Source organism: Columba livia, chromosome 2 (genome assembly GCF_036013475.1).
Source record: "Columba livia isolate bColLiv1 breed racing homer chromosome 2, bColLiv1.pat.W.v2, whole genome shotgun sequence".
NCBI lineage: Eukaryota > Metazoa > Chordata > Aves > Columbiformes > Columbidae > Columba > Columba livia.
The window spans coordinates 75077288-75091563 of NC_088603.1; the positions used below are offsets into that span (position 1 = coordinate 75077288).

The following is a 14276-nucleotide window of genomic DNA, read 5'->3' on the forward strand; positions in this document are numbered from 1 at the left end:
GGGAAGAAAATGAGATCAAGTATCACTTCTGTTGCAATAGAACTCTAAAGTATTGGATTATACGTAACATTTTAAAAGGGATTTTTATGTGCCTGTTACTGATGGTAAAATAAAACTTTTAAAAATACAGATGCATTTGCATTTCAGTTCTAAAGCAGGAGGTTTTTGTCTCCTTCTCTTGAATTCTAACACTACACCAGCACTGTAAAAGTTCTTGTCTCTATTATTGTGTGCTGTGTCTGCCATTTCTGCTTGTCATGAGGTCAGCCTACCACAGAGGTGTCAGGGATTATTTTATGAAGCTGAGATTTGCACTGGAAGATAAAAGGCCCATCTTTCATTTTAACATAAACTGAAAGCATGTTAGTACACTGTGTTTTGACAGGCATGGAATCGCCTAGTGACGTGCTCACAATGTATTTGTATTGAGTCTTGTCTCAGCAGTTTCCTGTAGATAATTCTTCCTTTAGTTTTCAAAGCTCCGAGACATTTCAAGGAGGATTTTGTGAACTTGAAGTTACAGATTTTGATGAGACAGGACAAACCCAGGGCTGCTTTAAAGCAATTATTTAGAAATGCAGTCATGTAGCACCTATTACTTAGCTACCTTGAAGCGTTTCAGAAAGATGATTAAATAAATACCCTTTCTCCAGTATGGAAGAATAAAATGAAACTGTCAAAAGCATCAAGCCATCCTTTGTGGCAGACAGGAGAGAAGGGATAGTGCTTGGGAGAGTCCTTGCTGAGAGGAGCCTTTGAACACCATGAATGCTGTAGGAGCTGCTGTACTGCAGATCTGTCTTCTTTTCCCTTCCCTTGTCCAAGCCTGTTGCCAGACAGACTGTTACCTGCAGAAGCCCTCAGAGTTTTTGGAACAACAACAGTAAGCATGGTTAGCACATTGCACTGGAAATTCAAATTCCCAGGACCACCTCCCTTGCTGTATCCAAGTGTAGCATTCCAACCTAACAGGGAAACAATTGTGAAACAGCAGAAACTAGAAGACTTGCAACTTTTAACTTGCAGCACTGGCAGATGCACCTTCCAGATCTCAAAGGCCATTAACAAGTGTGAGGACTGAAAGTAACTGCAGTGGACAGGGCCCACATCTGTTGACCTAATTTGTCATCTGGATATATTTGCTGCTTGCTAGGGGCATGCATTTGGGATGTTGTAGAGGGTCTACTGAGGCTCACTTGTCCCTCCCCCTTCTGCTCTTACATGTAGGCACCAATGATACTGCCTGGGTGACCTGGAAAGTACGAAATGTGACTACAGGTCTCTGAAGGAAGTGGTTAAGGGCATGGGGGCCCAGGTGATGCTCTCCTCAATCTTTCTGGTGAGGTGAATGGGCCTGAGGAGGACTTGACAGATCCTGTGCTTTAACAATTCATTGCACTGCTGTTGTTGGTAGCAGGGGCTCAGTTTCCATGGCCCTGGGGCCTCTCTGAGGGTCACCAGATGTTTGGAAAAGAGGGGATCCACGTGACTGAACAGGGAAAAGTACCTTTGTCAACAGGCTGGCCAATCTGGTAGGGGAGCTTTAAACCAGATATGGAAGGGGAGTGAGTGATTCCACAGCAAATGAGGTTGCTAATGTGGTAGGTACACCAAGGGCCCGGGGTGATGGAAACAGGAGGTACATTGTGATCAACAAAACAGCTAAAGTGGAATCGCTTTAAGCATAGGCATGTAAAGAATGAAGTGCTTGCAGAAGAGCCTTAAGGGAAACCTCTTAAGCCTGTACAAGAGAATTGGCATGCTTGAGTGCCTCTCTGAAATGCCACTACACTAATCCAGGCAGCATGAGCAACAAAGAGGAGCAGTTAGTAGTTTGTATGTGGTAACAGGGCTGTTACCTCATTGGGATCATTGAGATATGGTGGGATAGGTCACACAACTGAAAGGCTGCAGTGGAGGGATACAGACTTTTCAGGAAGGACAGGCTGGGAAACAAGGAAGAGTTACCCTTTGTGTGTGGGAGCAGCTGGAATGCACGAGCATCTGCCTTGGCACAGGTCAGGAGTCAGTCAAGAGCTTGTGTGTCAAGATCAGTGGGCAAGCCAACACAGGTGCTGTTGTAGTGGGTATCTGCTGCAGACTTCCTGATCAGGAAGTAGATGAGGCCTTCTTCAAACAACTGAAAGAAGCCTAGCCCTTCTGGAGACCACCCTGATATCTGCTGGAAGAACAATACAAGCAGTCTAGGGGATTTCTAGAGTACACTGATGACAACTTCCTGGCACAAGTGATTGAGGAGCCAACAAGGAATGATGCTCTGCTGGACCTGATACTGAGAAACGAGGAAGAACTGGACATGAATGCGAAAGTCACTTTGGCTTTGGCTGCAGTGACCATGAGATGATGGAGCTCAGGATCCTAAGAGGAAGACGCAGGGCAAAAAACAAGTCTGCAGCCCTGGATTTTGAAAGATCTTCAGAGATCTGCTTAGAAGAATCCTGTAGGTTATGGCCCTGGAGAGGAGTTCAGAAGAGCTCCTTGATTTTCAAGATTCACCTTCTCCAAGCTCAAGAATGATCCATTCTGACAAGTTGGAAATCTAGCAAATGTGACAGGAGGCCTGCATGGATAAGCAAGGAGTTCCTAACTGAACTCAGACATAAAAAACAGGTGTATAGGATGTGGAAGCAGGGGAGGTGACCCAGAAGGAATGTGGAGTTGCTGTCTGATTTTACAGAGGTAAGGTTAGCAAAGCCAGTGTTGATCTGGTATTGAATCTGGCAAGGGTCGTGAAGAGCAGCAGGAAAGGACTCTACAAGTACAAGACAAAAGGACCAGGGAATACATAGGCCTGCTGCTGAATAGTGCAGGGCAAAGGCTGACAGAGGACCTAAAAAAGGCTGAAGTACTCAATGCCTTCAGTACTTCAATCTTTACTGATAAGACCACCCTTCAGTTAGAGTTAGATAAGTGAACCCAGCCAGGCCCAGAGGGTTGTAATTAGGGGCATAAAGACCAGTTGTAGTCAAGTCACTAGTGGGGTTGATCGATACTGGGGCCGGTACTGTTTAACATCTTCATTAATGACCAGGATGCTGGGACAGAGTGCACCTTCAGTAAGTCTGCAGACAATAGAAAATTGGGAAGAGTGACTGATACACCAAAGGGTTCTGCTGCCATTCAGAAGTACCTGAACACAGTGGAAAATTGGGAGGAGAGGAATCTTGTGAAGTTCATCAAGGGAAAATGCAAAGTTCTGCATCTGGGGAGGAATAACCCTAAGCATCAGTACATACTGAGGACTGACTGTGTGGAAGGCAACTCTACAGAAAAGGACCTTGGGGTCTTGGTGGACAGCAAGCTGACTGTGTGCCAGCAGTGCACCCTCACAATAAGAAGACCCAACAGCATCATGGGCTGCATGAGGGTAAATGTTGCCAGCAGGTCAAGGGAGGTCCTTCTCTACTCAGCCCTGATGAGACCATGGCTGGAGTTCTGTGTCCAGTTCTGGGCTTCTCAATGTAAGAAAGATATGGTTTTCCATATCTTCCCACTGAACAGAGCCACAAAGATGATTAAGGAGTGAAGCATCTTTCATATGACAATAGGCTGAGAGAGTTGGGAGAGAAAACTCAGGGAGATCTTATCTATAAGCATAAATATCTTATGGAATGTAATGAAGAAGAAGGAACCAGACTTGTGGTTCCCAGTGAGAGGACAAGAGGTAATGGGCACAGATTAAAAACATGAAATTCAATCTGAACACAAGAAAACACTCTTCCTGTGAGGATGGTCAAGTACTGGCATAGGTTGCCTGGAGAAGTTGTGTAGTCTCCATTGCTGGAGGCAGACATTCAAAATCCAGCTGGACGTGGTCCTGTGCAACCTGCATTAGGTGACCCTGTTTGTGTAGGGCGTTGGATCAGATGATCTCAAGTGGTCACTTCTAGCCAGAATGATTATGTGGTTCTGTAAGGGTTAGCCTGACTTGAGAGCCAGATGCTGGTTACCATTAAAATAGTACTGGAAGTCACAAATTAAGCAGCTTCTAGTGTTGCTCGCAGTAGATGAGCCTTGATGAGTGTCTCCCCCTGGACGGATTCATTTTCTTCCCTTTCATCCTTTTTACCTGCATCTCAAGTATGTCTTACCCTGGAAGCTGTGCTCTTTAGCATTGTCTCCCAAGCAAAGCTGAGACTGAGAGTGTCATGGTACCAACACCATCCTGTTTGACTCTTTACACCTCTTGCCAGCTGGTGGACACTGCTGTAGTTCCTCAGAGAGCCCCAGAGGTATCGCTTTGTAGAGTCCTGAAGTGGCGGATGAGTGACGGGATGCACAAAAATAGCATGGGAAAAACTTTCATTTGGCTTGGCATGGAACTCTTCCCACATCTTTGGGCAACTTTTGACCTCACATGAAGTGACTCTTCAAACTGCGTGTACACAATTTAGGAGTTCTCGGTAATTTCTTATTGTGGAATACACACAGCAGAGAGACAAGATCAACATGCTGCCAGGCTAAGAATTAACATGCTTACCAGCTGGCCAGGTGTCACTTAAGTGGAGGAGGGCTGGTCTTTGTCGCTCCCTAGAAGAGGCTCAGCCTCAGTGTTGTTAGCTGTTGCCTTTCAATTTTTTTGTTTTGGAGTTGAGATTTTATGCCTCCTCATGCAAGCGTTTCTCCTCCTGAAGCCTTGCTATGCTGACTATTTTGTTTGTAGTTTTGTTCTTCTTATTTTGCACCGCCTTCACTTGTGTGCTTTTCCACGCCTAGACAACAAATTTCTTAGTAAAGCTGAGTCAACAGCACACAACTGGGCTGCACCAAGGTAGGTCCTGGATGACAGACAGCTGAACCCAGAGCTGAGGGTTACAGACAAGGGAGGGCACCTGTTTAAGAAGGAGCACTTTGTACAGGGAAGAAGGTGCAGGTATACTTTTTTGGGTGGAGATGTATTTCCAGATAGAATACCTTTTGTTGAGGTGGAATTTTGCAGAGAATAAATGTTTTTATAGTACCTTCCTCCTGCACTCAAATCTTGTTGCCTTAGATAATGTCCTCTGACATGTGGTTAGAGTACCACAATGGCTAAAAAACATTATGCTGTTGCTTATGGCCACAGGAAAGCACAACTGCTGCCTTCCCAAGCCAACAGAGGGAACTGATGTACCAGTACAGCATTGCTTGTTCATTATTGTACATGGGCAAAAAGGATGTTTGGAACAAGCTCTTCTGGGCTATAGCCGCTAGTCAGGCATTTTGTTTCTAGTGTGTGGTGACAGGTTTGTTTAGTAAATGCCTAGGATAACATGCTGAATAACAGGGTTTTGGCTGTTTGAAGCCTAGTGGAAATAAGACACTAGTGTATTAAAGTCTCTCAGCTTTGTTGATCAGGATGATGTGGTGGTTGATTTGGAATGGCAAGAATGGAAATATGCTCCAGCTGTGCACCTTACAGGATGCTCTAAGAGAACCAGGTAACTCATCAGTGTCTTGAATAACACAAGTACAACTCCAAGTTAATTTATTTTATTAAATGCAGGTCATGGTAAAATTTGAAAGCAAAGCATCAATCAAAATCTCACTGGTGTTTCTGTCAATGCTATGATTATTTTTGCTGAGATGCCCTCATAAGATACAAATCCTACATTGATCAATAATACAGGTATTGTTGGAAGTTGTGCAGATATTAGCCAGGAAGCAGGTAAAATAAAAAGAGGAAGCAGATTTGAATTCTGAAGGTTTTTTATTGTATATCAGTAAGAGTCAGCAAGGTGTCATGTTGCTCATAGCTTTCTTAGCATTTTTGCTAGTTGGAAGTCTCATCAACCTTAAACTACAAAGTTTAGAAAAATGAGGAAAAAATACAAGGTTATTAGAATCAGAGATTAAATGTTAAGGGCTGGACTGTTTTCCCTTGCTGCTTCATTTTTTTCATAAGCTGCAAGAGCAGGAGAAAAGGAATGTAAAGTGTCTGTATAAATCTGGTGAGACAGGGGAAGGTAAGGGGCATTTGGAGGTTATTGTGGGTTTATATTAAATTTTGATAATTTCCAAGAGTCTTTAAATTTGAAATGAACATAAGGAAACTGTAATTGTAAGGCAAATGCACATTTTCCAATGAGAAAAGGAAAGCATACAGATTTCTCCAAGGTTGTTGGTGGGGTTTGGTTTGGTTTGGTTTGGTTTGGTTTGGTTTGGTTTGGTTTGGTTTGGTTTGGTTTTTTTCAGGGATTTTTTTCCTCTCTAGGAGGTTCAAGAAGATGAATTGCATTTCCCTTGAAGTCAGCATTTGGCATAGGGCTAGATGATGGCCTGTGTGCAGAGAGCTTTTATGGCTCCACCTTACTTTCAAACAACAAAGCTGGAACAGCAGGTTTGATGCACGGGAGCAAAATTCTACACTGTTTTTTGTGAAGGGTTGTCTCATTAGGACAATGGAAAGAAGCAGCAGAAGGGTAGTCTTTGAAGCACAGGGTGGTTTCCAGGTGCTACCTTACTTGGGAGGGAGAAAAAGGAAATACACTTTCAGTATATATGGCTATATGGCTTAACATTGAGATTTTAAGACTGCAGATCACATTTTTCCATCATACAGTGAACCTCGGGTGCTATCTGGGAGCAAGTAATAGCTCATTATGGGGGACAGCAGAATCTGCCAAAAAAGAGGATGCTCTTGGATGCATTGTGTCTAATGAAGAAGTGGAAGGGGTGGTCAATCTTAATTTCCAGAACATGGTTAATAGGTGCACTTGTTACTGATATAATTACAGCAGTAGCAGCAGCTGCCTCAGTGCCTTTCTCATCAACTGCAACAAAAGACTTGTGCAAAACTTTGGAGATATGCACATCACCCTTCGCAACCATTCCGCTGAAGTCAGCATCGTGACCGAAGGCAGCGCCCATTCCCATGTCGATCAGATTATCACCGAGGTCATATTTCTCCTCCATTTTGAACTTAGGTAGGTACAGATCCACAAGAGTTTCGGTCATCTTCTTGGAGTCAGTCCATTCAGACAGCTTCTCATACGTCAGTTCTCTTTCCAGCTATCATTTAAGAAAGAGAAGGAATTTGATGTTTGCAAGGAAAAACCAATTAATTAACTATGAATTTCTCAATTTTATGTCAATTTAATGCATTAAATAGTTTTTAAATGGCAAATTTGATGTTTAGCTGAAAGCATGGCATATAAATTGGTTTTACTGATTATCAGAGGTAGGGTGTGCAACAAGCATTTGAAACTTAATGCTGCAAGGTTTTGAGCACCACCCCTGCCAAATTAATTGCAAAAGAAACAGGTCAGTCAGCACCTGCAACTGCCATCCCCTGAGTAGGTCTTTCCTCTCTTTTAATTCAGTCTTGATGTGAAAGATATTGCTGGGAGATTCCCAGTTGTGCAGCAAGTGGTTTGGTCCAGTTCTATATAAACAGGTGTTGATTTTGCACGTATCTCCTTTGCAGTTTCAAAGCAAACTGCTTCCAGCAGATTTTTTCCCTGCCACTCTGTGTCCTGGATACTATGTCACCAGAGTTCAGCTCAGATCAAATAGAGGAAAACAATGAATGGTATTCTTGACATGATAGATGCCAAGAATATAACAGTCTTGCAATTGTAGCAACTACAGTGGCAAATCTCATTATTGTAGTAAATGCAGTTTCACCAAAATCCTGGCTTTCCAGACAGAAAAAAAGAATGGGGGGGGAGGGGGGCAAACAAAATGAGAACACGATGGTGAATAAACTTCCAGGCCATGGAGAAGAGATGTCTGTAATTTCATGTAGTACTGAATGTGCAGTGAAGGGAGATTTAATTCTTACAGATCATATAAAACTGGGTGTCAGTCATAGGGTTGTTGAAGAGCCAAGCATCTGACTATGCCCAGTGTTGACTGTCTTCAGTTCTTACCAAACTAAGGGCTGTCAGTATGGATGAACTTTCTTGGGATTAGGCAGGTATCAAAGGAAATTAATTCAGCTAGTGGAGCAGATCAAACAGCATGTCCTCAGAGAGGGGGATATGGTCACCAACCTGTCTTTTTTTTTTTTTTTTTGATGACTGGTTGGTGATACAAAATGGATGTACCATGTTTCTTTACCTGTTCAAGACCCGTAGTGCTGTCTCTGATGTCATCGGGAAGGAGGATGAACATACTGAGTTCACGTTTCACATACGGCAACTCAATCATTTTGAAATTCATTTTTTCCATGATGAGAACTGGAAATGTAGCTCTCATGTACATCATCTCCACAGGCTTGGTGTTTCTCTGTAAATTATTTATAAGAAAGAAATGACTCCTTGAAAAAAAAAGGATGACGATGACTCCGTGCAGTGGAGGGAGAAGAAACTTTTGTAAACAGCTTTTATAACAGTGATTTGACATTCATTTTCTAAAGCTTTTCTTGACTGGAAAATATTGCCTATCTTGTTGTTTGTTCCAGAGCTTTTTGTCAGGGCCTGAACTGACTGGTTTTTCTATTATCCCCAAAACATGCACAGCAGCCCACAGAGGAGGGAGGAAGAGCGTTAGAAATATTTGCAAGGATTAGGGAGATGGAGCATGTGTGGGATATGGCCTTACAACACTATGGTAGAGGAAAAGCTATGGATTAAGAGGACAAGAAGTATGCAGTTTTTCTGTGGTCTCCTCCCGCTAGCAAGAAAAAGTGACTAGCTGATTGATCTTTATGTCACAACCAAAGGGGCTCATGATGAAGAAGGTTCCTGGCAAAGTCACCTTTGCAGGAGCGTGTAACCTCTCTTAACATCTACATCGATTTGTTCAGGGAAGCAGCCGGTATATATGTGCCAATCAGAAGGCAGAAGCTACAGTAGGTGGAAACTGCACAGAGCTCTTGTCTTTTGATGTGAATTCATTGACATATTTTCTGGACACATGCCATTAACATTTCTTCTAGTCGCATGCAACCGTGCACCCATTCAGGGCACTGCATTACAGCTGTATTTGAGCAGATACATTTGTGCCTAACTGGGCTGCGCAGCACAGGTGCCTGGGCACCATTCTTACCTGTGACATGGCATGTAGCTCTTCTCCATGAAGCCTGGACTCTCAAAATCATGTTTTTACAATCTAGCCCTTTTAATACTGCTTTACAAAAAGTTCTTAAGTGACTCTAGTGCTTTTGGAAACAGTAGCTGTTACCTGAGTCTCATTAATATTTACCAGAGAAGCATCTTAATGTCACAGTGACTTGAGCACAGGCACATTTTGCTGAAAGCAGCTTTTCACAGAGAGCCTAGTTACCACAGAGATACCTAAGAGACTTACAAAATTGAAAGATTTCAGCAGTAGCTGTTGTCACCAGGCTGTTTACAGTAAGAAGGATACCAGAGACGCTTACCTTGCTCAGTCGGAAAGGTTGCGTTTTTGTATTATTTGCCTGAAATTTCTTTTCCCAGTCTGCCTTGAAGTAAATAGCATTTACCAGGATCAGCCTGGTGAGAGCGGTTACTGTCTCCGGCAAAGGCAGCAAATCCTTGATTTTGCCTTTTGAGATCAAAAGAGTCATGTTTCATTCCAGTCTAGCACAGTGATGATTTATTTTGATTGGTTTTTCTCTCAGCTCAACTCCTTAGTGAAAAAGACCATACCTCAGTGCCCTACTGCCTAAAATACACCTCCCCCTGCACCCCCTGGCATCAATCAGTTTGTTTACAGTTTCAAAGATGTTTGCTGCCCTGTTCTCAGGGGTAGCTGACGTGGATTGACTCCCGAAAAATGTCACAGCTTCATGGCAAGCAGCTAGAAGCAGAAAGCCATATACTACCTTGCCAGCTGGTTACACCAGGTAAAAGGAGGCCAACACCCCTGTCCAGTGCAGGATGGCACATCTCGGTAGGCATCCTCCCCCTACCCCGGAGCACACTGGTAGGCAGAGGTGGGTGCAGCACCAGGGCAGCAGCTGTGCTTGAGGAGCAGCTAGTGCACAGCACAGCAGAGTCCCTGGGAGTCTCCCCAAGGAGCTCACTGGGGTTTGGATCAGGTATTTGAAGCTGTTGGAGTTTGCTGCTCTTTCTCTGTCCTCCCACTGCATCTCTGCTCACTGTCCACATCAGAAGGCATGGCTTGGCTGCTGCAGTAGCATTTGAGGAAGCAAGGGCACCTACCCAACATCAGTCTGACTTAATAGGAAAGATGCTCAGCTTACCCTCAGTTTGAGTTTCAACCCAAGCATTGATTTCCTTTCTGACTTGTTCATGTGCTGTCTTAAAGTTAACCTTCTGTGGCTCTGCTTTGTAGTACTTCTTACTGAGCTGTATGTATGTCTGCAAAATAGAAAACAAACAAACAAACAAAAACCAAACCAAACAAAAACAAACAAACAAAAAACAAAATTAAATAAGCTCTATACTATACTGGATTTTTCAGTCCCAAAGGGAATTTATTAACCCTTAGACTTCTTGATAGCTTCTTGGGCATAGAGAACTGCAGGATCTTGCTTGTTACTCTCTGTTGGACTGTGAGTTAATAGTTAAGAAAATAACCAAAGGACAGAAAATTCCCTTCTTTTGCTTCCACTTTTGCTTGGGGAAGCAAGGAAGGCTGTGCGCATCTCATGGATGTGCTTGTTTTCGTGTCTCATTTACAGTTGTATATATTGGGGATTCCAGTAATAAAGCCATATTGCCTGAAAAGGAAGCCCTACACTATAGTCAAAGGGAAATGCATTGTTAAATATTGTGAGCAGACCAACTGGTATTTTCCAGTTAAGACTATCACTGGAGTCCAGGGCTCTTCATTTGAAGTATTTGGGATCAGCTTCAAATCTGTTCTATTAATGACAAGTAATTCAAACGAGAAAATTGTTTTGCACCTTTTCTTACTTCTCTCTGAGATTTAACTTACAGGTAATAATGGAAGGGTTTTTTCCACATAGATGCGGTTGGCACTTCTCAGTGAATAGGTGCTTCTGGGTTTGTTGATGACAGTAAGGAGCTCTTTGAAGCCAGAATGGATATCTTCAGTTTGCTGGTACTCAGGATCCTTGGAAAGAGAAACCATACATTCAGCAATTGTATTTTCTGCATGAAGTTTTAAAAACATGCTAAGTAATGTATATGGGGAAGGAATTTGGGTTCCTCTCTCTTTTTATTTTTCCAAGTTTACCATCACTGCAATTTACAGGGTTCTGTTTATGACTGGACTGATTTGCCGTATAGAAAACCTTCCAGACTATCCCAGTGACTTGTCCTTCCATACTTCTGAGAGTCCGACTGAGTGAGAGGAACTGAACTTGCACCTGTTGTGAAGTATGTTGGGTTTTCTACTTTAAAGAGGTGTGCAGACAAGAAATACTGGACTTCTAAAGCTATGTTTTGGATATTTTGATTCTGGAGATTCTTTATCTTGGGATTTCAGGTCTAATAGATACCATTTTTCTTTTCTTTGGTTTCCCCCGACAAGGTCTGGCCACAGAAGAAGATCCTTCAGCTCCTGCTGCTGGAACAAAATGAAGAACCTGCAAGCAGAGTTTCCAAAGGTAAGAGACATGAAGGAAATGGCGTGACCTAAAGACAAATACACATCTTGTGTACATCTGATTATCTTGTTTTGTGCCGTATGATAACTCGCAGTGCTATCTGATTCTTAGGTGACTAATCAAAGGGATGCTGAAGCTGTGATATATGTCAATTCTATACAATAACAATGAGTAGCACTGTCCCTCTCCCAAAGCATCAACACAGTGCTCCTGTCTGCATGCTGCAAAGCTAAACTCCCTTCCACAGCTGTTGCTCTCAGCAAACTCAAATGATTCTCCGCACAATAGTGGTACAGAAGGCATCTGAACAGGAGTGTGATGACCCAGAGAAGACTGGGCAGTGCTGAGTTCTACAGCTCCCTTTGAGCCCTTGAGCCAGCAATGTGGCCATGTAGCATTAGAGCATGGATTGGGTTGGAGCATGTGGAGTTATGAAAACCCTTCCTATTTTCCTGTTGGATTGTCAAGCAGTTGTTTATGAAAGTGTAAATCAAGACAGAAAGAGGCATCCTGGCCAGGGGAGAGAGGGAGGGTGCTGGGATCTGAAAGCCCTCTGCCAATTAGAAGATACTAGTGTCAACTATTTGAATCTCAAATGGAATATCCCTTCTGTGGCAGAATCATAGAATCACAGAATAAATTAGAAGGTACAGGAAAATTTAGAAGAATTCAGGTTCAGAGAACCTCTGTGCTCAGTGTGTGATACTCACAGAACATTTTCTCTTAGTGGAGAAGATGAAATTAATAAAATTTACCATTGAGTTATTGCATAATCTCGTCTGCCTTGGTTCTTTGTCATTGTGGTGTCAGTTTTTTCTATTTAATGCTAAATTTTGCAGCCAGTACAGAAGTTAGATATCGTATGGGGTGTGTGCTTCACAGAGCAACTTACCTCTGCCATCTCTGTTGCTGTATCGCCTTTTGCACCCAGGTACGTCAGAGCCAGAGCAGTTGATATACTCCAAGGGGAAAAGAATATGTTTTTGCCCTTATTGGTCTCATTCACCTTCTTGAAAAGATCAATTGTAAAATTGCCAATTGATGTCGACACCAGTTCCATGGCTGCAACCTTGAAAGAGGCAACAGACAAAATTGTACTATTTGAATGTTTAAAACAATATATGCAGTGCGTGATAGTGAGAAATGTTACATATGCAACACAATGCATATGCCCCCAGTACAACTAATAGCCTAGCTGTATGTTTTACCTTCCACACAGATACTGTTTGCCACAGTAAACAGTTAGGAGCAGCCATTTCTTGTAGGTATTTTGTTACCCAGATAATATTTCCTATAGTTGGGGCTATATCCTCTTTTATACAACTGCAGTTTTCTTTGTGTTTCTTTCTGCTTTTGGTTTTAAAAAGTGCAGATTTGCAAACTGCGTTGTTTTTTTTGTTTCCCTTTTCATCCTTAACTAATGATTTATTGAAATAATGTTCCCAGAGTAAGTTAAAGGAAGTTTTAGTACATATGTTCACAACATACCTGAGTTTACCACTACTTCATTTTGGATCTGCATGGGATTGAGAAGTGATACAGAGAAAGTATTTAGGCATAATTCTTAGGCTTGTATGCTTTTCCTGGCCAGACAACCATTCTGAGCAGCATGATGCATGGCAAAGCTGTTATTCAATGGAGTTTTTTTCATTATTTTGAGGTACCACCCCTTCTATATGTTCCAGAAATTTTATTTTGCCCAGAAACTTGCAGATTCATTGAGGATATGAATATTCCAGACTTTAAGATATCTGTCCAATAGTAGCTGCTTCATGTTGTTTTCCAGTCAAGAGACCAGGTTGTGTTATTATTATTAATACTGGTATATCTATGGAATGGAGCTGCAAAAATTTTGAGGCAATCTCTGTAGTCTAAAGGTATTTACTGAGTGTTTGCCGACTGTAGTGGTTGCCAAACCACTACAGTTCTTCTGGCAGTCAATGTGCTGCCAGTACAAAATCTGTATTACAAGGTTGTTTCCTTTTCTTGGAGAACATAACCAAGAGAGCATCAGGATGGACATTTCTATATTTTCCACAAATGAATACTACTCTGAGTCCCTGGCCTGATGATGCGCAGTGACTTTGCAGAATGAAAATGATCTGTTCCTAATCTGAAGTATGGCACTGTTTTGTCAAACTGAAGATTTCATTAATGAGACAGTTACTACCCGGAGAAAATTTTGTTTTTGATGATCAGGTCTTCCCTGAACTAGCAATATTCCTTAGTCTCAGAGATTTTTCTCTAAGGGTTGACATCTAGAGAAACATGAGGCAAGAATAAAGCACTATAACACTGGTATGGTAAAATTTACCTATACAGTCATTCAAGCCATAGATTGGTTCTTAAAAGCATCAGAAAAGCTACTTAAATTGGCTTAAATATTTACCTCTGATCCTGTGAGTGAGAAGATTCAAGTCTTGTCCTCAGTCAGGTTCTGGGTTGTTGTGTCAAGCAGTAAATACATTTAGATATATAGTACTGTTTGCACCTCCCTTTCCTCCTCCCCTACAACCAGGTTGTTTCCGCCTATCCAAAGTTCCTTTCTACCAAATCCCCAAAAGAACTTGCGCAATATTGTCCTCCTTGTTGACCTTGTCACTTTTCAGTTTTAGACATTTCAAAAGGACAATGGGAGTTATAATCTCAGCTCTATTGTTACACCACAATAGCCTACTGACAGGACAGCAGAACAGCTCACCCCTTCCAGCGGTGTTCTGGAGACAACTGGTCTGTTGTTTTAAATAAATGACCCTAGTAAAAAAGTTGCACAACCTGAATGCTCGTTTTTGGTTTCTGGGTATAAACAGAT

At 42.3% G+C, this 14276-nt stretch overlaps 1 protein-coding gene across 1 annotated transcript; it reads right to left on the reverse strand.

The window, feature by feature from the left end:
* Positions 1–5477: 5477 nt before the first annotated feature.
* LOC102094432 (heterochromatin-associated protein MENT) lies at positions 5478–14092 on the reverse strand. The gene is made up of 8 exons (XM_005509742.3): positions 13854–14092; positions 12357–12533; positions 11357–11443; positions 10831–10968; positions 10133–10250; positions 9326–9471; positions 8062–8229; positions 5478–7011 (listed from the first exon to the last, which is right to left on the reverse strand). The coding sequence occupies exons 2-8, from the start codon at positions 12522–12524 to the stop codon at positions 6601–6603; spliced, it is 1236 nt and encodes a 411-aa protein (XP_005509799.2). The 5' UTR covers positions 12525–12533; positions 13854–14092; the 3' UTR covers positions 5478–6600.
* Positions 14093–14276: the final 184 nt, after the last annotated feature.

Coding starts and splice junctions, on each gene's coding strand:
- LOC102094432 (XM_005509742.3), bottom strand. CDS start 12,524: ATGGAACTGGTGTCGACATCAATTGGCAATTTTACAATTGATCTTTTC. Junction 10,969..11,356: donor AACCAAAGAAAAGAAAAATG/GTATCTATTAGA, acceptor TCTCTTTCCAAG/GATCCTGAGTACCAGCAAAC. Junction 9,472..10,132: donor GGTTGAAACTCAAACTGAGG/GTAAGCTGAGCA, acceptor TGATCTCAAAAG/GCAAAATCAAGGATTTGCTG.